Below are 25,260 nucleotides of genomic sequence, written 5' to 3'. Positions count from 1 at the left end.
TCCCGAACACCAGACTAGCATTGCGCAGCCTTGTAAAAGGAAAGACAAAAATGGATAAACTGTACAGGAAAAAGAATGGCTATCACGGGCATAGCTGCATTACACACCCTGCTGGGGCACGTGGCCGTTTGCTTGGGTCTCAAATAGAGCTTGCATTAAAGTATCATAATGAGTAGCGGCAGCTGGTTGGCGGGCCAGAATGTCGCGAACGACACCCAACTGCGCCATGTCCACGTTGGGTGCAGTCTTCAGAAGCTGCTGAATGGCAGGAGCATCAACTTGTGGGCCAAGGACTTGTACTGCGGCGGGGAGGCCGGTCAGACCAAGCTGGTGTTGAGGGGTGGCATGGGCTTGTTGCACAGGGGCCTGCTGGCCGTACACTGCGGGATTCAGGTTGAATCCACCGAAATGGGAGGGGGGAGTTGGCGCAATTCCAGCGCTGAACTGGGGCTGATGGGGAGTCGCTGCTGCGACTGTGGGGCTTGTAGAGAGTGGTGGCTCCTGGCTGGCCTGGTGGGATGGCGGTTGGACAGATGAAGGGTTGGACTCGCCAGTCTTGACGACAAAAACGGTAAGAAGCATGCGTTGAGTAATGGGTGCCTCCAGTGTGATGTTGTCTAGCAGCTCAATGAACTCGGGCATTGTCGTGGTGCCGATCTCCATTGGGACAATGTAGGTGTCTTTGACGGCGGGCAGCGGGTGCTTTCCAATGACACCATAACGCCCACGACTATGGAAGTACTCAAACATCTTGTCGAAACCTGCTCGATCCGTAGGCTGATCAGGACTGCTGATTGCTATCACAGACACATCGGTAGACTTGCTGAACTGAAGGCCGCATAGATAATCAGTTGCCCGTCGAATATCAATACGGCCATCGACAACCAATGTGGAGGGCGCCAGTTGACTCCATGGGATTCGCCCACTCAAGTCCGCGCCTCCCACATGCTTCGCGGAAGAGGAGAACTCGCCAATTGGAGGCATCGTTACCTTGCCGCGCCAGATGGCACCGTCGTCGTCAAAGTCTTTGGGCGAATAAGGGGGTGAATAAGGTTCATCGTCGCGCAAAAGCTGATCGATCTCAGCATCTGCTTGGACTCTGCCACTAGGCAATGGCTCGTAGATGGCGGGAGCCACTTCCGGGAAGACATGGTCATGGTGAGCACCCTCAGGTGATAGACCCCGAACATATTCATCTGTCTCTGTCTTCGCTTGCTGTAATCCCATCGGGCTAGTTGGGCCTTTGTTGGTTGGACTGCCATCCTCGGCCACGATGCGACGAGGTCCACGGGAGAAGACAGACTCGTTCGCGCTATGGTGCTCATCCTCGATCAATTCTTCACCTTTATGGGTGCGTCGAATCCGAGGACCTTCTTCCTGGACAATGATGTGATGCCTGTCTGCTTCTCGCTTGATTTCGGCGTCTTTTTGCTGTAGTTCTTCGCTGGCCATCTCCGCCGTTGTCATCTGAGACAACAACTTAGGGGAGAGACTACCTATGATCAGACGATCTCGCAGAGAAGCATTCTTCTTTACATTGAACATGATCGACCGTAATTGCGCCTTATATGATTCATTCGGCTCGCCTGACCGTCCGCAGATACTCTCATACATGGCATCCTCAATAGATAGAGCGAGTTGTTGTGCCAAGTCCTCCACTGACTGATTCACACGCAAGGTGAAGGAGCCTGCTTTCAGGGCTGCAGTAATCTGGTCTACAAACAACTTGATGAGGTGTGTGGCCACACTCTTGCGAGCAGGCATCAGCTCCTCCAGGGCTCCAATGGCAGGTGCCTCGAGGCTAGTGTCTGTCTTGATTTGAGGTGCAGTTGCCTCTGGGATAGCTGCAGGGGTAGACTGTGGGGATACCCGTTGTTGTTTGACCAGTGGTCCCTGATAGATAAACGAGTGAGCATCGTGGATGTGATGAAGGAGTGAAATGGAAGTATTTACATTTTCTGCCTCCACTGCCTCTTCGAGTTTGCGCTTGTTAGTGCTCGATCTCCGAGAATCAAAAGCATAGCCATTCTTCTCTGGCTCAGCCGAGACGGACACCGCCAAAACAGCGGGTGCAGGAGAACCACTGGGACCTGGTGTAGTGGATGGTGCAGTGCGAGCTGGTGTGCTAGCATCTGTCCGGCTCTCACTGGGTCTTCCTTTGCGGCCTCCTTTCTTGCCCTTTTTCCGCTTCGATTTTTTCTCCTCGGCCTCTTTGCGTCGATTCTCAGCAACATCTTCCCAGGGCTTCTCGCCCGCATTGATCTTTGCCAAGAGGGTTGTGTGATTTTCTGGTCGACATTGCTCGCAATAGTATTGATCTGGCTCTTGACCTTTCATGAATGTGAGGCCCATGCAGTCATTGTGTTGCCATGCTGAGCATTGGTCACAGCAGATCATATCGCGCTCCACATCCTCTTCCTCTTCATATTCACCGCAGATGCATCGGATGATCTCTTCTTCTTCTCTCTCCGCTTCGCTAGGACCGGGTGTAAGTTCGGCGGACAGCTTCGCGCTCTTTTCTTTTGGGCTTTTGCTTTTGCCTTTCTTCGCAGGATCATCTGGCAATTCGAGGTTCTTGTGTTGACCTTTGGTGGCTCGGCCGGAGCGGCGGGGTTCGTCTAATCTCGCTGTTAGCTGTGTTGTGGCAGGTGGTCCACAACCCGGACTTGGGGTTGCCCTTCCACTCTCAGGTGATTGGATAGCAATGTGTGTTGTGATGGTGTACGAAAGCTTACCGGCCATGATAATGGTGATTCGGCGCGTACTACAGCGCGTGGCAGGATAATAGGTCTCTTGACTTGCTCGAAATTCAGGTGTTACCCAGGCTGACAAAAGTCTCTACGGGCTCAAGGCGCTAATGTAATACACAAGAAGACGGCACAACAGCGTCACTGTCTAGCCCACGGATTTGCTTGATCGAATAGAAGAATCGATCTAGTCTCTGCGGAGTGTTTCTTGGAGTGACGCGCGGTGGTGAAGACACGCGCTCAAGCAAGTGATATGGTGGACTGTGCAATCCCTTGGTGCGCGTCAAATCGACACTTGGCGCTAAGCGGGGTCGCGTGAAGTGACTTGAGCGCAAATCACGCACCTTCCAGTCAAAATTGACACTAGATGATTTGGACTGAAATTGGAACAGTATTTGCTCCAAGATCAAGTGACGAAAGCAACAACGCCAAAAGAAGAATTGGTAAAAGAAAAAAAGATGCGATGCGTTGTGAGGAGAAGACAGATGAGTAAGTGGCTTGGCTCCCGTCTTTGTCATTCACCGGGGCATCATCACGTGTCATTTGTCACCAGCCACAGGTTCGCGGCGAAATGCCCTTCGGTGAATCTTAAGATTGAGCTTCTCCAGGTTCCCCACTCTTCATCACAGACTCTTTTATTCCCACCAGTTTGATTCTGAATTCATTTCACTTTAAAAATCTCCCATCCTGAAAACTACTCACACTCAAGCGAATATGGCCGACGTCCGATCGCTACTCCGCAGTGAACTAGCTTCCCGCAAGGGCACATCTCAACCAAATACGACAGGAAATCGGATTACTAAAAAGCGCAAGGTTGATAGTGGAGATGGGGCGATGCGAAAGAAGATTCGTGCGGCAGAACTAGACACATTTCAGTCTACCCCTGGCGCAACAAGCACGGAGCAAACCACAGAGGATGAAGGCCCGGAGCAAGTCCAGGATGATTTTGTCGGCCCAGAACCTCCACTCGACAACGAACGAGGGATTCTCGAGCCATCTGCAGATCTCGCAGAAGAGCCAACTACGCAGCCACCCCAAAATCCACCCACGCCTATTGACGAAGAGGCTTGGGCAGCATTCGAACGCGAGGTTGCCGAGCAGTCTGATGAGCCACATGCACCGGCCGCTGTTACAGCTGAGGCTACTATATCCGCGGCCCCAGTAACAGCCGCAGAAATCGCTGCGCAGCAAGAGAGAGCGAAGGCATCGACAGTTCGCAATCGTGAGGCAGAGATGGAAGGAGAGCGAGAGGATGCCGCACGGCTTCTAGAGGAAGAGTTTGATGAGATGGATCAGTTGGAGGAGCGTGTCCGAAGGCTCAAACAAAAACGCGAGGAGCTGCGGAAAGCCCGTGCCGAAGATCAGACACAGGATGAACTGATGGGATCTGGCGCAACGGAGCAGGTTGAGAGCGAGAGTGAAGACGATGACGACGAGGATTGGGATGACTGGAGATTCAAATGATTGAATCGGTGGTAAAATGACGAATCGTCTACGTGAAGGGAGAGGTTTCCCTCTCATCTACAGTGATACCCTCAGGAACCGAATGGCATTGGTGTAAGAAAAGTGCCTCTTGATGTACAATAGGAACTCGGCTGTCCTTATTTCGACCAAAGTGACATGTAATGTTCAGTAACTAATATTATTGACTCAGCTTCTGTGCCTCATCTGCCGTCTGATCAATATCCATGTAGCTCATTATTCCGTCCTTGTTGATGCGCATTGCTTGTTCAATCTCGGCCTCGCCTTCTCGGAGTAGATGCTTGCCACGGAGAAGGTCTCCTCGCTGTTTCCGCTTCTCGCCCTCCACTCGTTTCTCCCGATCTGCAAGGGCCTTCTCGCGTTTCTCCCGTTCAACTCGTTTTCGGTCAACTTCTTCCAGCTCTTCTGCCGTCAACTGTACCTCCGGCGCCGGAGGCAAAGTAGATATGTATGCCTCAATCAACGGGTTTCGAACCTCAGGCGTGAGTCCGATGTAACGAATATCGGTAATAATTATGGTGGGCAGAGCTTCCAAGTTCGACGATCGATGTAACAAGTCCAAAGGAACTGATTTAAGCAGAGCTGACAGGTCGGACTTGCGGGTGCTCTCGGGTTGCTTGAGACTCGAGATATGATCCCGGTAGAACTTCTCGCGCTCTTTGTCTGCAAGCTGAGAGCCCTTCATTTCAGGCTCTTTCCTGTACTTGCGCTTAAACTCCGGCCAATAAAGCTTCGGAGTGGCATGTTCTTGCAAAAATGCCAGATAACTAATGCGCGGGTCTGTTTTCTCTTGCTTCGCTTTCTGCTCTCTTGCACATTGAATTCGATCCCGGGACCAATTGGAAAAGATCTCTCGTCGTGTCTTCATGTTCGAGGGTGCGGTGTACCGGGTATCTTCAATGATGCGGCCTTCTTCGATGACATTTTCCCATGTCGTAAATGGGTTGATTTGGAAGTCATCCAGCAAGTCGCGGAATAGGGCGTCGGCATCAGCTTTTGTCAGCGGCAAACCCTCTGCACCCTCTTCCCAATCTTCTTCCCCGATTTCGCCATATTCTCCAGGATCCAGTCCGTACTCTTCACCCATGGCTGCTAGTTGGTATGCCATGTCTTCTTCGTTGAACTCTAGTGGCTGATCCTTGGCACCTTCACTATCAGCTCGTGCACGCTTTGAAGGTTGGCCCTCTTCTCCCTCGCTGTCTGTGACCTCGACCTCTTCATAGTCGGAGTCATAGTCTGCGCGTTCCGCTTCTTGTGGTGTCGGCTGGGACTCTATACGGTCAATCTGTGGTATAGGGGATTGCTTTTTGGCTGGCACTTCGGGCTCCCCCTGTTCCTTTCTTTCCTTCTTCTCACGCTCCAGGCGATCAAACTCAACCACGCCCTTCAAAACGTGCTCTGGAAATTTCCAGTAACTTTCATTTGTTTCTGGATTATGCACGAATCTCCTCCCAAGCTTAGTCCTTACTAGCAGCCACGGGGCGCAGTCAGGAAGAGGATGCTTCGCTTTTGGTCGATCTTCGGGTTCTCTCCGTCCACGATCATGATAACCTCTTCCACCGCGGAATCCTCCGCGGCCACGGGAGCTTTGTGGGGTGCCAAATTGCGCTGGCCCAGAGCCAAACCCTGCCGGTCCATAGGGTGTCGAGGAAAATGGAGGTAGCGCCTCGGGATTGTATATTGCTTCTGGGGCATCGGGGGCGGTCTGAATGGGCCGAGGAGCCGTTTCTAGGGGGCGGGTGTATGTCGATTGTTTTGTTGAGGAATTATAATAGTACAAATGACCTGGATTAAAAATTAGAATAGCCAAAACTTTTCTGAGCGCAAGACCAACCTGTGGGGGCTCGATGTTGTGTCCACCCCGAAGGCAAAGGGGGAGGAGCAGTGTACGTTGATCTGAGCATGACAATCGAGATGAATCAAATGAGATGCGAAGTAATGGGTAAAGCGGCTTTATAGTCCGTCCTTTGCAGGTCAAAGTGGTGAAATCGTCGCAACGAAGCTTTGGTGTGGTGAAGTGGTCCGAGCTTGGCGGATGACAGAGGACGCGCCAGGGCGAGTTGCCTGGAGCTTCGAACGTCTTCACCAACGATCATCACCATTTCAAACCACCTTTCTCGCACAATCAACCCTTTCCTTTGGCTCCTTTTTGATTTTTGTTGCTTTATATTATTCATACACGATGTCTCGGAGATACGATTCGAGGGTTTGTGCACACCGTCGTTCCTTTTGTGCTGCTCCAGCTAACCTATGACGCTGTTGGAAAGACCACCATCTTCTCCCCAGAGGGTCGACTCTACCAGGTTGAATATGCGCTTGAGGCTATTTCTCATGCCGGTACAGCCCTTGGTATTTTAGCTAAGGATGGAATTGTCCTCGCTGCTGAGAGGAAGGTGACCAGTAAGCTGCTAGAGCAGGATACCTCCGCTGAGAAGCTCTACACAATCAACGAGTATGCCAACCCCCCTTTGATCTCAATCGAAAAAGCCGGATCTACTGTGCTTAATATTGGATAAGTAGCTAATACTTTCCAGTAACATGATCTGCGCCGTTGCGGGCATGAACGCCGATGCCAACATTCTGATCAACTATGCTCGCCAGAACGCCCAACGCTACCTCCTTACGTACAACGAAGACATTCCATGTGAACAGCTTGTCCGCCGACTGTGTGATTTGAAGCAAGGATATACCCAACACGGAGGTCTCCGTCCGTTCGGTGTCTCCTTCATCTACGCCGGTTACGACCACCTCCGTCAATTCCAGTTGTACCAGAGCAACCCCAGTGGAAATTACGGAGGCTGGAAAGCGACGAGCGTTGGTGCAAACAATGCAAGCGCTCAGAGTCTTCTCAAGCAAGATTACAAGGAGGACTGCGATCTGAAGGAAGCTTGTGCTATGGCAGTCAAAGTTCTGAGCAAGACTATGGACTCCACAAAGCTGAGCAGTGAGAAGAGTGAGTTTTTCGGGTGTCGCTTCTGCATTTGCTTCCATCATACTAACGTTTCTACCTTACGCAGTCGAGTTCGCAACAGTGGGCAAGACCAAAGATGGCAAGATCTACCATCACCTATGGACTGCGGATGAGATTGATTCCCTTCTCCGGGAACAAGGGCTGGCCAAGGTTGATGACGAGCCCGAGGCTGGTGACATAAAATAGATTAAATCCTCTTGTTCTTTTTCCATTTCAGATACTCGAATCCAATACTTTGACGATAATCATCCGGTTACATTGTTTTAAGCATCACTTTATGTCCAAGCAAAATCTTGGTCCTCTATCTCTCGCGCACGTTTTGTTTATGGCTGCATCTGGTGTTTTGCTCTTGTGGCGTGGCATGCACATTGGCCCAGTCTCAGCGCTCTCCTTTTAGTTCTGCATTCCAATTTGAGGCTGTTTACCGTTAGGATGTTGAAACAGAGAGGAACACGTAGGCTAAAGAGACATGAGTGCTGTTAAAGGACATGCAGGCCATAGCCAGCAGAAGTGAATTCTCCGATGATGGAGCCATGATACATAGTTCCCAACCTCGTCATTCTGGGTTCTTGGGTTCTATTACCTTTTTCCCATTTCTCTTTCACTATTTTGTCAATGTCACCAACACCTACTGAAACTTTCACTGTTTTACCTAATTTGATCAAATAGATAACTCTCGAGCTGGGTTGAAGGTTTGCAATGTTGGAGTTGCTCACAGGTCCTGGGGGTTATAGAGCAAGGGAAGTGAGTGAAACCCACCTTGGCCCACCTAGCCCTGGATTCTCCTCACAACACCTTCCAGCAGAATTCCTTTTACTTTCCTTCATTTATTCTCTGGGGTCCTACTCAAGATCTACCGTCTTTGTGACAGGTTTATCTTACTAGATTATCTAGGCAGGGGATTCGTCACGTGTGGGGATGTGGTGAGGGGGGAATTTGTTCCATACCGTGTGTCCTCGCTCTGACGCCAAACATCAGACACCACTGCTCTCGTTTCAAGCATTATCTCGATTGTGAATGGCCAATTAAAATTTGTCAGGCCTAAGTGGCTTTTATAAGTGTCTGGTTACAGCAGGTATCACTCCTAGTTATGTGAGACTTGATCTGTCTCGGCGAACCGCTCACCCTTTAAACAGGGCGCTTATGACATGGCTAGTCCCTATTGTCATTTTTTGGGAGCTTAACAGCCTATGGCCAGAATGCAATATGAAGTCTGAACCAATCAACTTTTTTCTCAATCTTTCAAAGGCGGCATGGTTCCCCCATCACCTTGCAGAAACTCGATTTGGACTTGATGTCACGGACATATGGTGAAACATGAAACTCGCTGCAAATCCCCTCAAGAAAACTATGACAGGCAAACAAAAAAAGGGAACAATTGGCCACGATAGGCCTGTAACAAGTCAACACAATTACTGCCCACCTATCTCAAAAAAGAAAAAAGGGGGGGGGGGAAACAAATTAAGGAAACCAAAAGAACGCTGGTATCACAAATTCAAGCCATTTCTATCTTAGGAGAGTGCTCCTTCGGTCGTCCCGCTCCCGCTGCAGGGAGCGGATCTCTTTCTCCAAGTCGATAATGAGTTTGAGAGACCGATCCATTGAGGCCACAAGTGTGGCACCTTCTCGCCTCCACCGGTCCAAACGGTCAACTTCGGCACTACGCCTGCGATTTTTGGTTTCGATTTTTTCGCAGAGTCGACAATTGATCTTCTCATTCTCAGTCATGTTGACGAGTCTCATACCGCATGTCTCGCCGGTGCGATATTCATAGTTGCATCGGTGAGCAAAGCTGGTCCAGCTCCAGTCTCCACACGCATATCTCTTTTGGTTGTAAAAGCACATGCCTATCAGATCTGTCAGTGCTGCTCAATCTGCAAGTACGACATAACCCACTTGCTCACAGCTCTCCGTCTTTGTTTCAGTTTGAATGCCGGGTTGCTATTGGTTGCAATTGACAGTGCACCCGCGTTTGTCGGAATTGATAGGCCTGCCTTTGTCTGAGCTTTTGCTTAAGGACCTGGCAAGCTCAGCAATTTTGAAACCAATTTTGAACCAATCTTTCTTGTGAAGAAGATCTATTGGCCTGGATTGAAGATTTCAGACTTGAATAATGAAACTGACGGGATGATTGAGAATTTCACACCGTCATGGGGGCATTGACAGGACTATTTATGTTTCGGGCGAGATTTCTATGCAACGGCTTTATTCTCCCAAATTTGCCTCGTCCCACTGCTGATCGACTTTGGTCTATGCCCGATGGCTTATCATCCGTAGTTCCAGTCCGTGAATTTCACATTGCACCTGCCTGGCTGTTGATCCGGTTGGCTGTGAGCAGTTCTCCAGCCAGTGGAGACGGTATGATGGCTATGATATCTCGGATGGAGCCACTATGAACAACCGGTTGCTTCATGGATGCATGCAACCCTCAGCCGTGGAGATTCCCTCCTCATTGTGATGATGTACAATGGGCCGGAAATCCCTCAATTCAGCGCTACAATCCTCCAGTTTCCAGATTCGACTACAGCAGTTATGTCATCGCCATCTGCCTCTCCCCGATTTCATGTGGATGCTGTTCGTATGGACTCACACTCCTGTGATTCTCTTGCGTTTTGAATGGCTGCTCCTGCATGGCCGAGTCGGCCCCGGTGCTTGCCAGCTGTCGTGTCGATGCAATAATCAGGCTTTTATGTCCAGGGATAACCCTGTCTCTATGCAAGAGCAAAGCTACTCCCTTCATGAATGTGATGGGACTCTGCACCCCACTTGTGACTCCACCACAATTGGTTGTTCTATCTTGATGCGGATTTTTTGACAACTGCAATTACTGATTGGCCGAATGCCTCATCAATCATTGAGCACTGACGCGGAAGTCTGACTGAACACCATGTTTTGTCTGCAGAAGTATCTATCCGATACTGCTGTCTGTGTGAATGCATACGCATACAACCCGAATTATTACCTTCACCCGTCTTCATGGCCATCAAGTCTCCTGTTGTTGGGCAAAAATGGAAGTCCATATTGGGTCTCGGCATGTGGTTGCAACCATTAGCCCCTGTCAAGCGTTATTTCTGCCGAGCTTTACTCGCCAGTCTATCAAAGTTTAGACTTGGTCGTCTTTCCACCCTGCCGCACCTTTCCGGTCCGTGGCTTTCATCCAATAGCCCTCACTTATGTGGCAATGCTAGATTTTTTGAGGCTTGATCATTGGCAGTCGGGTTCAAGGACACAGACCATGCACTTGAAATTTCGTGTACCAATCCCAGAAATTAGGGATGCAGGCGAGATATGCATTTTCGCTCAGCTGATCTCTCACTCCTGCAAAGAGGAATCATGCATTTGCCCCCGCTGATCTCTGTGTTTATCATCATCTACTTGCTGCTTTTTTTTGGAATGATAGGATCAGATTGATGTATGGCGCTCGCCACAGACACGAACCGTGGCACAGTCCACATCTTGCTGCACCAAAGCTCAGAGACTCTGACGTGGCACGTTTTATTATGGTTTCATGCATCGATCTTTGCTGGCGAGGACTGGGTCGAAGGCCGTGGATCGCCGTTTAGGGATTATATGCAAGTTCCACCGAGGATGCTGATGCCATTAACGTTACTGACAATGACGAAATATGACGGATTGCCAAGATGGGATAGAAAACCATGCAGAACTCCGTGCTTGCTGGTCTCCCCGATTGTTCTGGGCAGTATACTAATGCGACAAGAGATCGTCGGTGGATGCCGCTCAATCCTGCCCAGAATTTGACACAGAGAGATGATCCGTGGTCAGATGTTGAGCTGGCAACTGGCATCCCGGATGGTAACTCATAGCCGCAATATGGCTGTCACATTTGGTGGGTCTATTCTTTGCTACGGCGAGCTGGTTGCATCCAGGCCCAAGAATCTCTCGAATCAACTTCTGAAGCCCCCCTGCTCTTTCGCTTCTCGCTCCGTCTTACCGCCGAAATCTTCTCGCCCATTCTTAGTGTACCAACCTTTCTCCTCCCAAGGGTCAGGCCGATGGTGTGAAAAAAAAGCACAGTTGTCGTTTCTACCCAACAAGCGAAGTTACCGGGTAAAATATTAGAGCTTTGTTGATCTGATTAGAGCTACCCCATGCCGATTTTAAGTGCTATCAATCTGGAAAGCCCGTGCATGAACGTCAAAATTGAATTCGATGACCCGCATACTGGCCCCCACAGCGTCAGGCTCTTCTGATCCCGTGATCTGGAAGTAAACGGAGGCTCCCGTACCCTACACGCGCCTGCCTATGACCGGCGACAAATCGTTGAGGGCACCGCTCTCTTCGGTTGTTGGACAGCAAAAAGCCCACTGCCTGCATTTCCTCGGGCGTATGGGGATTGGTCAACCGATCGACTTATCCTCATTTGCAGCCGGCACAATCGTCCAATGTTAACCGTCAGCCGGGATGTCAGCAGAATGCAACTAACGACACCTTTCCCCACCCGTCCTAAGTCAAAGGGGTATGTGCATTTCATCAGCACTTGCGTATGGTGAGGCCTATGCCCACCTCTATTGGTAGATTGCATGTACCTTCTCCGAGTGGGCCCTCAGATTCCCGTGTTCCCAGTGATTAGTGTCATTCCTCCCATACCCAGACGCTCCACCTGCAGCATACATCATGAGGACAGCATCAAACGTTGTTCTATTGGGGTCTCTTTCCTTTTCTTTTTCTTCTGGTATCATCTGCCACAACCTACATTGGATATAGTGCCCAATACGGGCGACGAAGTATGGCACCTGGGACTTGGTTCTCATAGGTAACAATGTTGAGATAAATTTAGTCATTCACCCTCAGCATGGAAGTATGTATACTTGTATACTTACATGTTTCAGAGTAAAGTTTGTCTTGTTTTGCTCTCCAAATTCTCATCAACCTGCTTTTATAGATATGCTTACAACTAGACAAAATCTGAATGTGCTGCCTGGCGATTGGGAAAAGACGAGCGGCTGGAGCTTAGAAATCTGTCTATCTATGTATTGTATCGCGATCTAACTACCTGTTGATTCGTCGTGTATTATTTAAGCTACTATCTTTAAACACAGCTTTGAAACAGCACCAATAGCAAACACACGCTCTTTCAGACCAGTCACTTTGAGTGCCGAGGACCGTGAGTTTTGTAGAATCCGAGGGAAAAGAAGAGAGCACATTAACTCTCAACAAGTCTGTATCGACTGCTCCAAACACTAGTTGCAAGAGCTTGCTGTATAGTTTTCCGGAGGCCTTGCAGCCTACATGATATGAAGTTACTAGGTATGATATAGACATTTGATACTCCTGCAATCAGCACTAGATTTGAAGCAAGTTAGAGTCAAACAGAGTTTATACGGAGCAAGTGGAAGGCCAGAAGAAGTAGAGTCCACTAACAGATCTGGGTTAAAAACAATTGACCCGGGTTCTAAAATACGCTATCTCATCTATAACAGGCATTGATTTTTAAGACCTGTAATTTGGTATAAGCGAGCAGCTGGACATCTTCATGCATCAGCGCAAATACGCGTCTGCGGAGAGAGAATGTGTGGTTGTTAGATTAGAACCATACCTGAAAGGAAATTCAATCGTCTGCAGCTTGTCAACTAACTTTGCTTATTAAACACTGGAGTGACAATAAAATGAGGCTTTGAGAGAGATGGTAGGCTGTCAACAAATGAAGTTGTAGATAGAACTGGAAATCTATGTATGCCTGGTGAAGGAGAGAAACTATCTACAGGCACTAGCTATACTTAAGTGACAGAAATCGGACAATATGAAATGAATTGGTTCAAAATGATAGGTATAGAATTCTCTGGCTAACTAAAAATAACAAAATTCCCTATTTATGCAATCTATGTGGGATCTAAATGACTAATTTCGTACTTTTGTCATAGGATAGCCGAGACACCGAGGTTTTACATGGCCTACACTATGTATTGCAACCTAGTTTTCTAACACGAACACACCTAGACTGCGACATCGCCCATGGACGGGCGGGTGGGCACTGCCCACGGGCCTTGTGTAAGCGGGAAATGGGCCCTATGGATATACGCCCATGGACGGGCCCTACCCTTAGGGCCCACGGGCCTTGGGCGTCGTGGGCGCCCGTGGGCCTTTTTAGTAAGTAGAATTTCTTGACCTCGTGACATATACTATTTGCGCATTTTTTCTCTGTATTTTTAAGTAATTTGATTGTATGTACAATGACTTAATACCACTGTCAATTTTCTGACCGAGGTTAGAAAAATTAGCTTTGGAATGCTTTGTATAATGACTTATTGGGAGCTCGGAGGAAGTAAAGAAGGCTCTGCGGTATAGGCACTAGGTTGGGACATAGTGTTTAGCACTATCCAATAGAAACCATGCGATCCCTACAGAATCTCACAGCACACGTGAAATTATCACGTGAGCCTTGAGTAAAGGTAAACAAGGACCCCGGCACCTTCGAAAATGCCATTCACAACACTTTGGATTCAGAATGTCCACAGAACTTGACGAGCTGCGGCGCCTTCTTGCAGAGGAGCAACGTCTTCGTGCAGAGGAGCAACGTCTTCGTGCAGAGGAGCAACGTCTTCGTGCAGAGGAGCAACGTCTTTGGGTAGAGGAGCAACGTCTTCGTGCAGAGGATCGGGAGAGGACATTAAAAACCAGCCTGCCCACATTTCTCGATGGTCTCCATACCCACCTCTTCCTCGGTCTTGGAGTTCAGCAGGATAAGACAAAATCCACGTGTGGAGATCCCGTAAATGCGACCAACAAACTGCGCCCCAGAAAACTTAAAGCTTGGGGATCTTTCGCGAAAGAACAAGTGGATATTTGGCGATTGCTGATGGATTCATCACTTGTGGAAGACAGACTGTTCACTTCCCTTCATACCCTGGAAGAAACGGGAGAAAGCATTCGACGGCAGCTCGTCGGCTCCGAACTTGACCTTCACCACTTTCTTCGCCAGACCGTTGAGGACTATATTTCGAAAATCATCGAAGAGCTCTACAATGATCCAACACTACGACAAGTATTTGGGTTAAGAGGGTCGATCCGTTTTGAAAATCACTCCAATACACTAAGCCCTGAGCGGGAACTTGAGGAGGGAATGCAGAATATCGATATTCGTGGCCGGCGACGTTCACCGCGTTTAGCTGCCCAAGAACAAAGCGCATCAAGCAATACAGCAACGCGTGACCCGAGAACCCCGCCTCCGGAACGAAGCAGTAGGCCTGGTGCTAACCAATTCTGCGTCTATAACATTCCCAGTCAATCATCCGAATCGGTCCATCGCATTGCAGCCTATATTAAGGAGTATAAGTCTCCGCATAAGGTGAAACTAGGCCATATTTATGAAGGGCTAGAGGATATGGACATTGATAAAGTGGTTGAGCAAGAAAAAAACGAGACCCTAAAAGTTCGGTTCCATCGCGCGATTGCTGGGCTTCTCGTGCAGCCATATGACTATATGATTCGCGCTGGTACGGAAATGGGAGTCCTAAGTACTGGCGAAGCTGATATCTATCTACGAATTGGGGAAGATCCTGGGACGCTTTTGTACCACCTCTCTGTTCCAAAGGGAGATGTTGGGGATTACACTGGCTGGGACCCCCATTCGAGTGGCCCAAATCGTCTGCATTTAACTGCGGTGGGACAGTCTCTTGCTTTCACCCTCCAGGCGCTCAAGTTGCGGCCTCGGAACCAGGCTTGGAGGCAGCAAGCAATCAACTCGTTGCCAAGGTGGAAAGTGGTTGTCGCAGATATTCTGGGCAGTATCCCAGATGCTGAGGTACCGTCCTCCGAATATCGCCCTCCACGGACAAATGGTTTTCTTCGAATGTCTCCGATACAACTACGTCGCAAGCGACACAACCTGATCGTGGGTAGTTGCCATTCAATAGACGCACAAGGTAATTCAGACGACGACCAACCTGACCCCCACACGCCGAGTCGCGATCCGCGCATTTATCGCAACATCGAACGGAGGCATCCACCGCCGACCCATCCAACGCATACGCCAGCTACGCAAGGATCATCAGCAGAAAACAACCGGCGCTACTGCACGTTAAACTGTCTACGCGGATTGCTCTATGGGGGTGAGCTAGATCAGGCTTGCCCCAATTTCCTTGATCATGGCACAACGCGTCATGTCATAAACGCAAAATCTTTCATCAAGCTGTTGCGGCATCAATTGTCTAAGACTGTCAATGCCGATTGTGAAGTACTGGGTATACATGGTTCTTGTGGTGCTCTTTTGAAAGTAACGTTATCCTCGCACGGATACACTGTGCCTGCAAAATGCACCGTCCCAGAGTTCTCGGAACACCTTCGGCACGAAGCTGCTATATACGATAAGCTACGTCCAATCCAAGGCATATACATCCCTTTCTATCTTGGAAGCATCGACTTGGTTCATCCGTACAGCTACGACGGCATCGCAATTCTTAAACATATGATGCTATTGAGTCCGGGTGGACAGCCTCTTGACCTAGCACTCAAGGAAATGACTCAGAATTGCTTAATTGCTAAGATGAAAGAGTCACTCTCAGGGATACACCGTCTGAATGTTCTTCATAAGGATCCAGCCCCGCGGAATTGGTTGTACAATCCAGAAAGCAAAAAGGTGGTCTTTTTTGATTTTGAGATGGCCGAGATCATCGATTTACGACCCATCTTGGGGATAATTTCACCAAATGGCAAACGAAAACTGACACCATATGATGGACTTGATGAGAAGCTGCTTTCGGGTTTCGCGAGAGAAACGAATAAAGCAGTGCAGGAGTTGCGATGTTGGAATAGACAAGTGAGGTTCTAGTGAACGGACTCGCAAGGTGTCCAATAACAGTGCACATTATAAATTTAATTCCAATCATGTCTAAAGTCGTTGGTAACATCTATCCATCCTTATGCCAATCTTTCATTTATGGAGTTGAGCTTGATAGCTGCTAGATTAGTACAGTACGTTGCGAAACCGGTGCAACAAGATAATTCTTAGACACTCTTTCTGGCCCCGCTGCCAAGACCTTAGCGCAGATCGTTTATTAAGGCAACCGTACTGAGTCGATGACCTCTACAATGATCTATGGCATGGCATAGTATCCTCTCCCTGTTTACATGTCAGGTAGAGTATTTTTCGAAATCAGTTTCCGCCTTTCAGACCGCCTGTGTAAATTTTGCCTGTATATCATAATACGATCCTACACGGCCAGATTAAACAATTTACATGAGACTGCCGTACATAGGCCTTGACAAGTCCCATAGCACCGGTGCTATAGCACCAGTGCTACGGCAGCACTAGGCCTTTGGTTCGGTTCTACAGTGCTATAGCGGGAGTGCTGCAGCACTATAAACAGTGTAAACACTACTAACCTCGTGATATATACTGTCACGGTGCGAACCGTGATGCTTAGTAAGAGGAAGATCACGGCACGTGATCTCCGACCTGTTTATCTCAACTTCAGTTCTAGATCCTGTTGTAGCTCTGGGAGCTACGTCTTGTATAATAGCCTGCCCCTGCCTGCACCTGTCAATTGGAATCTGATCTTTTATGACCTGTTTCTACTAGTCATCTCCTATCATACCGTCCTGCCAGCCCGCACCCTGACAACTCCCTCATGTACTTAGTTTAGTTCTTCGTCTTCAATTTTCATACATTGTTACTTGTGTTTACCTTTGGAACCATGTTGACTCGTTAACTATATTATCACTTGACAACACCAACGAACAGACCAATACTGCGGTATAGATCTGCTCGGCGCTCTACCTGGCATCGTTCCCTGATACCCTCAAAAGGACTTAGGCTGGATAAGACTGTGTGTCAGGGTGCGGGCTGGCAGGACGGTATGATAGGAGATGACTGGCAGGGACAGGTCGTAACAGATCAGATTCTCATTGACAGGTACAGGCACAGGCAGGGGCAGGCTAATATACAAGACGTAGCTCGAAGAGCTACAACAGGATCTAGAACTGAAGTTCAGATAAACAGGTCGGAGATCACGTGCCGTGATCTTCCTCTAACTAAGCATCACGGTTCGCACCGTGACAGTACCCCCTCCCTTAGAGCCGAGCTCCGTCGAGGCGAGGCTTGTGCGGGTATCTTCGGTGGAAGTTCCGTATGATCTCGCGGGCGTGGTCCAGGTATTCAGCAGGCTCTTCAGTGGGTTCGTCGTAACCAATCCATTTGACGGTGTACTTCAGACGCGGGCCTCCTCGGCCTCGTCGTTCCCAGCGGGAATCTAGGATGTCTTCAACTTCCCATTCTTCCAGTCCTTCGACTTCGACAGGTGGCGCGGGTTCAGTAACTTGTCCATTTACCGGGTTCGTGGCGGCAGGCTGTAGCAGGCTGACGTTAAACACAGGGTGGATCTTCATACTAGCAGGCAGTTCGAGCTTGTAAGCGTGTGCACTTATAGCTTCTAGGACCTTAAAGGGGCCTAGGTTCTTCCAGTCCAGTTTCTTCTGCGGGCGGAGGGTTCGGATATTCCTGGCGTTCAGCCAGACCAGTTGTCCAGGACGGTATCGGCGGGCAGGGGCGCGGTGACGGTTCGTTTGTTCTTCGTATCGGGCTTGTGCGGACAGTATCTCGGCGCGGACGTACTCAGTCAGTTCTTGCATTCGTGTAGCGAACTTTTCCGCGTCTCGGGTCGCAGGGTGACTGGCAGGCTGGGATGGTTCGAACCCGATGCGGGGGTGGAACCCATAGTTCGCGTAGAATGGAGAAACTCGGGTGCTCTCGGAGTAATGAGAGTTTGCAGTGAATTCGGCCAGCGGGAGCCATTCAGACCAGTCATCCTGTAAGTAGGACACATACGCTCGGAGGTATTGTTCCAGTACGGCGTTCGCGCGTTCAGTCTGGCCATCAGTTTCCGGGTGATAAGCGGTTGACAGCAGGTTGGTGATTCGCAGGCGCTTTGTCAGGTGTTTCCAGAATTGGGCCACGAACTGGGGTCCTCGGTCAGATACAACGGTATTTGGCAGGCCGTGCAGTTTCCAGACATGACGGGTGTACAGGCGGGCGACTTCTTCAGCGTTGCAGGTTCCCTTGCAGTGTATGAAGTGCTTCATCTTGGTCAGACGGTCTACCACGACTAGGATGGCGTCGTAACCGTAGCTCAGGGGCAGGTGCGTGATGAAGTCCATGCTGATATCTTGCCAGGCTCTCTCAGGTACGGGCAGTTGTCTCAGGATCCCTTGACGGACTTCTCGGGCGGGGGTGATACGGCGGCAGGTGTGGCAGTTCTTGGTCCAGTCGCTCACGTACTGGTATACTCTAGGCCAGTAGTATTCTCGGGACAGCAGTTCATAGGTCTTCGACCGGCCAGGGTGTCCCACGGTGGGCTTGTCATGACACAGGCGCAGTATTTCAGCTTTCAGTTCATCGTTGTCAGGGACGTACAAGCGGTTCCGGTAGTAGAGGTAGTTGCCTCTTCGTTCGCAGTCGGCAAGTGTAATCTCAGGGTGACGGCTAGCGTTCTTGTCTAACGCTTCCAGGATAGATTGTACTACTTTATCTTGGTTGTAGGCTTCCAGCAGTAAATCCTTGATCGTAGATGGTGGTTCGGGCAGGTTGTTCTCGATGAATCGGACTCTTGTTTCAGGAGCAGCGGTGATGGGCGGATCGGCAATGTCGGGCGGAACAGTGATAGTAGGCGGGACTTCAGCGGTAGCAGGCGGTTCTTCTGGCAGGTCTGGCAGTTCAGGTGGAGTGGTTGTAGTGACTCCGTTTCTCTGTCGTGTTGTGACGTTTATCTGTAGGTTTTCTTTCTTCAGAACAGTCTGGCTCTGATGCGCTAAGCGCTCATCCCCCTCTTTAGGGATATCCTCTGACCTCCTGGTCAGGGCGTCGGGCTTTGCACCTTGTTTTCCGGGACGGTACGTGATCTTGAAGTTAAACCGGGACAGGAATTCAGACCATCGGGCTTGGCGGCGGTTCAGGAGTTTCGTTGTCGTGAAATATTCCAGATTGCGGTGGTCAGTTATGACCTTCACGGGCGAGGGTGTGCCCTCCAGTTCGGGACGCCACTGTCAGGGTGCGGGCTGGCAGGACGGTATGATAGGAGATGACTGGCAGGGACAGGTCGTAACAGATCAGATTCCCATTGACAGGCAGGTACAGGCAGGGGCAGGCTAATATACAAGACGTAGCTCGAAGAGCTACAACAGGATCTAGAACTGAAGTTCAAGATAAACAGGTCGGAGATCACGTGCCGTGATCTTCCTCTAACTAAGCATCACGGTTCGCACCGTGACAGCCACTCTTCGAAGCAGCGGATTATGGCTAGCAGTTCTTTATCGTATATCTCATAGTTACACTCGGCGGCGGAGTGTTTTTTCGAGAAAAATGCGATAGGGTGCAGTATTCCAGCGTCATCGTACTGAGACAGTACACCGGCAGAGACAAAATCAGACGCGTCTGTTTCCAGGACTATCTCCTTGGACCAGTCAAACGCTTTCAGAACCGGGGCAGATGTAAACGCCTTCTTCAAGGCTTCGAAGCTCAGCTGGCAGACAGGTGTCCATTCGAAACGGACGTCTTTCTTCGTGAGTCTCACGAGCGGGGCGATGACTTTCGAGAAGTCTCTGATAAAGCGGCGGTAGAAGTTGCCGAAACCAATAAAGGCTTGCACATCAGTCAGACAGGTCGGTGTTTTCCAGTTCACGATCGTTTCGATCTTGTCGGGGTCCATACGGATACCATCTTCACCGATGATAATACCAAGGAACTTCGTCTCGGACACACAGAATTCGCATTTCGATAGTTTTGCGAACAGGCCTGCCTCTCGGAGGCGCTGGAGGACTTTTCGTACATGTTCTATGTGTTCCGCACGCGTGCGGCTGTAAATCAGGATATCGTCCAGGTAAGCAGTACAGAAACAGTCCAGGTACTCTCGTAACGTGTCGTTGATAAATCGTTGGAAGGATGCGGGGGCTCCAGTTAAACCAAATGGCATCACCAAAGATTCGAACAGTCCTAATCTCGTACGGAAGGCAGTCAGGTATTCTTGTCCCTTCGCAATTCGCAGATTGTTGAAGGCGGAGATGATATCAATCTTCGTAAAGAACTTCATCCCTTTCAGGTTATTCAGGGTTTCCTTGGTCAGCGGCAACGGGTAACGGTCCTTAACAGTGATTGCGTTCGGTGCACGGTAATCCACGCAGAAGCGGAGACCTCCGCCGGGTTTCTTCACGAACAGAACAGGCGAGGCAGCGGGCGAGGAGCTGGGCCGAATGAACCCTTTCCTCAGGTTATCTTCGATCCAGTCTTTCAGGACCTCGAGCTCATTTCGGGACATGGGATAGAGGGGCCCAAAAGGTAAGGGTTTGTCCTCTTGTAAGACCATCTTGTGGTCGTATGATCGGTGGGGTGGCAAGCGCTCGGCTTCCTTGGGTGAGAACACTTCGGCGAAGTCTCTAAACTCTTCAGGCAGTGCAGACACGGGGTCAGGTTCAGTGTCGGTCTTGGGGTTCAGTGCAGTCTCGATGTCCGCGGTTGTAATTGCGAACATGCTGTATTTCTTTCTTGCATACGCAGCACACGCAGCTAGCGATACGGCTGCAATGTCTCGTTTCTCGAGACCAGTTGGTCGTGCAGGCAGGTTCCTCGGACGGGACTTTACAGGTATCTCGTGGAGCGCCTGGATCTTCGCGCTCCGCAAGGGTATGTTGCAGTTCCTTCGGCAGTAGTCGCTGTTAAATTCAATGCTGTGTTCAGCGAAACGGACATAGGGGTCGTGTACTTTCAGCCACGGAAGGCCTAACACGATCGGGTAGTGTGCCAACTGGGTGGCCAGGAAACAGGCTTTCTTCTCTCGGTGATCGCTGATGCGGATGTGCATTTGGACATAGTGGGTGATCGGCCCACACTCAGCTTCTTGTCCATCGAATCCTTCCAGTTGGATAGGTTTCGTCAGTGGTATGAGGGTAAGACCATTCTCTCGAGCCCATTCTTGGTCGACGAATCTCTTCCCCTCAGCTCCGGAATCTAGCATAGCATAGCTCGGGAACTCTTCTTCTCTTTGGTTCAGTGTAACAGGCAGTATCATCAGATCAGAACGGCGGGTCTCCTCTTCGACGGAGAGGCCGTTCATAGCGGCGGCGGATAAACGGATAACGCGCGGTTGCAGGGCCTGGTCGCGGCTTAGGCCAGGCTGACTCCTTTTAACGAGTCTTCCAGAGATAACGAGCGGGGACGGGTAAAGCGGCCGCGGGGGCTGCTGATCGGAGAGGGCGAACGGGGGAGGATATTCATTTGGCGAGCCGCTAGCGGGCGCTTATCGGCTTGCGGGCAGTCTCGGACGAAGTGCTCCTTCGAGCCACAGCGGAAGCAGGCATTTTGTTCGTAATGGGACGATGGCTGACGGTACGGGGAGAATCGTCGGCGGGTGGTGGACAGGTCCATAGCGTCAGGGTTCACAGGCGGGGTGGTAGCGGCCTGCTCAGGACCGGGTCTACCAGAGTTCAGTTCAGGGGCTTTCGGGGCGGTTCTTATGGCAGCAGAGTAGGTCCGTGGGGCGGTCGACGGACCGCTGTCGTATTGGACTCGGCGGTTTTCCAGGTTCTGGAGGAACCTCGCTAGATCGAGGTAGTCTCCCTTAGGCGGTTCATGATGCAGTAACATCCCTTTCAGTTCTCGGTTGATTGCTTGTTCGAGCATCGTGGGTAGGGCTTCATTATGCATCTCGCCCTCCATGGCAAGACGCTGGAATTCTGCAAAGAACAGGCTGAACTCCTTGTTTCCTTGTCGGAGGCGGTACAGTTCGTTTCGGGCATTTCGGGCACGGTTTGGGTCTCCAAAGGCTCGTTCCAGGATGTCCAGGATATCGGTGAAGTCGTTCAGTTGGCAGATGCCATCGCGGATGTAAGGCAGAATCTGGGCATAGGGTATGCCCTTCAGACGGTTGGTGACATAGGTCATTCGGGATTGCGGGGTCGGAAAACGGTCGCGGTTGATGTTCAGCTTCTCCTTAATCTGGGAGGAGAATCGGCGGAGATCCTTCCGGTCCCCTTCAAACTTGTCAGGGTCGGGAAGGCGTTCAGATCGTACGTGGGAGCCGGAAGATTCGGGAGTAAGCGACGGAGGCGTTCCCATAGCAGCAGCTACACCAGGCTCAGCGGCAGGTTCAGGGACAGGGGGAGGTACGGTATTCCCCGTCGGGATGGCGAGTTCGGCTGCACACATTCGTGCAGCCTCGATACGGGCAATGTTCTGTTGCGCTTCGTCATAAAGCTTCTTCTGGTATTCCAGGACCGCGACATCTCGGAGGTGATCACGCTCAGCTGCGGTCAGTTCGCTTGACAGGCGGGTGATCTTGATCCTCGCGGCTTGTAGCTGCAGTTCGGCTAGGTCCACTCGTTCGCGAGCGTTGGTCGCCTCGGACTGGGTGCTCTCAATGTAGTCGTACGCGCGGCGGCAGTATTCGAACCATTGGTCAGGATGGTCTCTCGCGTGTTCGGCGAATTGTTCTAGGTCGCTGGGCAGGAACGGAGGTTGCGGGGCTGGTTCAGACATCTTCAGACAGTCAACTCCTAGGGGTAGGAGCTACGTAGTGTCAGGGTGCGGGCTGGCAGGACGGTATGTGTCACGGTGCGAACCGTGATGCTTAGTTAGAGGAAGATCACGGCACGTGATCTCCGACCTGTTTATCTGAACTTCAGTTCTAGATCCTGTTGTAGCTCTTCGAGCTACGTCTTGTATATTAGCCTGCCCCTGCCTGTGCCTGTACCTGTCAATGAGAATCTGATCTGTTACGACCTGTCCCTGCCAGTCATCTCCCATCATACCGTCCTGCCAGCCCGCACCCTGACAGTATGATAGGAGATGACTGGCAGGGACAGGTCGTAACAGATCAGATTCTCATTGACAGGTACAGGCACAGGCAGGGGCAGGCTAATATACAAGACGTAGCTCGAAGAGCTACAACAGGATCTAGAACTGAAGTTCAGATAAACAGGTCGGAGATCACGTGCCGTGATCTTCCTCTAACTAAGCATCACGGTTCGCACCGTGACACTAAGTCTAATAAGAACCAACAATAGTCACTATTAGGTAGATCCCCGCACACGTTAGGGTGAGCGGCAATAAATATACCGACACTGAAGCAAAAGGTGCAGCGCTTCTAGGAGCGGCGATCCGGGAAAACCGACAATCCGCCTCGCAGCAGTAGCTAAGAGAGTAGTACGCTAACGAGTTAGAGAGCGGTAGGAGCGGGAGTGGGAGCGGGAGACGACTTCCGCGCCGATAAAGCGCTTAGTGTAAGCGCCGAACAAGAAGACACTTCGACTATACGAAGGGCTATCGAAGCCGCAATGTGCCATTCCGATTTAGATACGTATAATACGGATCGGGCTTCGACATTTCTTATTCAAAATCAAGGCCGCTGAGACAGACCGGTGTCTATACGACGAGGGCTCGTAGACGCCAAAATATATCCTGATATAGTGTCCCCGGTATACTATTCCGTGTAAAAAGCTTTGGAAGCAATTGTGGGATATTAGGATTAACGAGATGGATTACGACAAGATCGTTTCGAACCCGCAGGCCACCCGCTACGTGGTCAACTTTATACACTAAATAGGTCTTCTCCAGCAATTCCGACACGCTAGAATCGAGGACGACGACGAACCGGTAGGCCTCACGGCAATAGATCTAGGTGTGGAAGAAGATAGGTATTAGACAATGACGAGAATAAAGCTATAACGCGAGAAACTTAGCTAGGGATACGAAATATGCCAAAGAACTGGCCACCAAGAACGTCACCATCAACTGAACCTAAGGCAGGGGAGGAAGCAGAGAGAAGCGAGGTATGGAGGTGAGAAGGGAGTGTGAGATTGAAGTGGAGGGAGCACTCCACTGCGTTCATCAAATCATTTCTTTTGTATGGGGTTGGGCATGGTTTTGCGGGTATGGGTTGAACGGGTTACGGGAATGGCTGATTCTGCACTCCTCACTTCGGCATCATCTGTATACTCTGGGAGCGATCCCGCTCGGCGTTGGGTCTTGAGTTCTTGCTTCGGTTGGAGAAGCGCCTGCATAGTCATACGCAACTAGTTAGACTGCAACAGATTAATTGAACTTTGATTGATTGATTGATTGATTCTCAGGCCCACTCTATTGGCACCTTGATTCCCGAATTTACCAGACATGGTTGATATAATGGATCGATCGATGGATGTCAAGCATCTGAACCCGACTCAAAGAATCAATATACAACAAAGCAACATCGCCGTGATGTGGTCCCGCAACAGATATTAGACAAGGTGAAGTCACTCTGGACCGAAATGGGAAGAGAGTGAAGGCCGTCAAAAGATTTGACACTTCCAAGGAGCCTGGTCACGTCCACGACTTATTTAAATTTGGCAGTAACTCGGAGGGATCTTGGATGAGGGACTCGTCGATGAGAGGGAGGTCGCTGAGAGGGCTCCTGTGGCACATCATGACCTCTACGCCGCCTCGGGGCTGACCCCGATTGCTGAAAACGGGATGGACTGATCAGCAGATTCCACCCCTTGACGTCGGAGTTTCAAAATCACATTACCAGCTATGGAAGACTGCCCTTAGTGGTGGTACAGCAACTCGGATGAGGGCATATCATCAAGATCATCGGTATCATCACTGCCACTCGCGAGCCAACATGGCGATTTGACATTGAAATCTGGAAATTTGGACTGAGGGACATCGCCCAAACAAGTTCCTGGTCTGAGAGGGCCCGGAGACTAATTTTTCAACTAACTCGGAGAACCAATTACGAAAATGGGCACGTCCATGGTGAGCCTAAGACCTTCAGCTTCGAACGCATCTTCCAAAGACCACCAAATGAACACGAAAGGGGTATGGTTTTCGACGAGTGGTTCACGGAATGAATGTACCAAGAAATGTCCTCTATTTCTTTCGAACATCATCTGTATGCCGTCTTTGTCATTGCTTGTGTGAGCCTTTTGATCTCGCAGCATCCAGCCCTGCTTGCAAAGAGAAAGGACTCCCACGTACTACCGGCCCAGGGGATGAACATTTAATGCGGTGATTTCCAGATTTTGGGCTCCAGATACAGAAAGGAAACAGTGTGATGCGCCGCGACAGCGGCGGCGTGC

General features: G+C 50.2%; 7 protein-coding genes across 7 annotated transcripts; 4 read left to right on the top strand and 3 right to left on the bottom strand.

Annotated features, from left to right (window-relative positions):
• Window positions 1-99: 99 nt before the first annotated feature.
• Pdw03_6515 (Zinc finger, PHD-type) lies at window positions 100-2,742 on the bottom strand (the record flags this gene model as incomplete). The annotated part of the gene is made up of 3 exons (XM_066101373.1): window positions 100-1,893; window positions 1,954-2,618; window positions 2,736-2,742. The coding sequence occupies 3 exons, from the start codon at window positions 2,740-2,742 to the stop codon at window positions 100-102; spliced, it is 2,466 nt and encodes an 821-aa protein (XP_065956456.1).
• Window positions 2,743-3,461: 719 nt separating this feature from the next.
• Pdw03_6514 (Ubiquitin-conjugating enzyme family protein) lies at window positions 3,462-4,211 on the top strand (the record flags this gene model as incomplete). The annotated part of the gene is made up of 1 exon (XM_014679928.1): window positions 3,462-4,211. One exon carries the CDS (start codon window positions 3,462-3,464, stop codon window positions 4,209-4,211), a length of 750 nt encoding a protein of 249 aa, XP_014535414.1.
• A 178-nt stretch (window positions 4,212-4,389) lies between these two features.
• Pdw03_6513 (WW/Rsp5/WWP) lies at window positions 4,390-6,133 on the bottom strand (the record flags this gene model as incomplete). Its single annotated transcript, XM_066101372.1, has 2 exons — window positions 4,390-6,014; window positions 6,064-6,133. 2 exons carry the CDS (start codon window positions 6,131-6,133, stop codon window positions 4,390-4,392), a joined length of 1,695 nt encoding a protein of 564 aa, XP_065956455.1.
• Window positions 6,134-6,411: 278 nt separating this feature from the next.
• On the top strand, window positions 6,412-7,386 carry Pdw03_6512 (putative proteasome subunit alpha type-4; the record flags this gene model as incomplete). Its single annotated transcript, XM_066101371.1, has 5 exons — window positions 6,412-6,435; window positions 6,497-6,566; window positions 6,642-6,681; window positions 6,764-7,182; window positions 7,247-7,386. 5 exons carry the CDS (start codon window positions 6,412-6,414, stop codon window positions 7,384-7,386), a joined length of 693 nt encoding a protein of 230 aa, XP_065956454.1.
• Window positions 7,387-7,899: 513 nt separating this feature from the next.
• On the top strand, window positions 7,900-8,384 carry Pdw03_6511 (uncharacterized protein; the record flags this gene model as incomplete). The annotated part of the gene is made up of 6 exons (XM_066101370.1): window positions 7,900-7,944; window positions 8,003-8,039; window positions 8,095-8,123; window positions 8,179-8,213; window positions 8,260-8,275; window positions 8,337-8,384. 6 exons carry the CDS (start codon window positions 7,900-7,902, stop codon window positions 8,382-8,384), a joined length of 210 nt encoding a protein of 69 aa, XP_065956453.1.
• Window positions 8,385-13,666: 5,282 nt separating this feature from the next.
• On the top strand, window positions 13,667-15,988 carry Pdw03_6510 (metalloprotease; the record flags this gene model as incomplete). Its single annotated transcript, XM_066101369.1, has 1 exon — window positions 13,667-15,988. One exon carries the CDS (start codon window positions 13,667-13,669, stop codon window positions 15,986-15,988), a length of 2,322 nt encoding a protein of 773 aa, XP_065956452.1.
• Window positions 15,989-21,310: 5,322 nt separating this feature from the next.
• On the bottom strand, window positions 21,311-22,681 carry Pdw03_6509 (uncharacterized protein; the record flags this gene model as incomplete). Its single annotated transcript, XM_066101368.1, has 2 exons — window positions 21,311-21,871; window positions 22,217-22,681. The coding sequence occupies 2 exons, from the start codon at window positions 22,679-22,681 to the stop codon at window positions 21,311-21,313; spliced, it is 1,026 nt and encodes a 341-aa protein (XP_065956451.1).
• Window positions 22,682-25,260: the final 2,579 nt, after the last annotated feature.

Source organism: Penicillium digitatum, chromosome 2, assembly GCF_016767815.1.
Source record: "Penicillium digitatum chromosome 2, complete sequence".
NCBI lineage: Eukaryota > Fungi > Ascomycota > Eurotiomycetes > Eurotiales > Aspergillaceae > Penicillium > Penicillium digitatum.
Note: the sequence above shows the minus strand (reverse complement) of the source record. Positions and strands in the feature narration are given on the sequence as shown.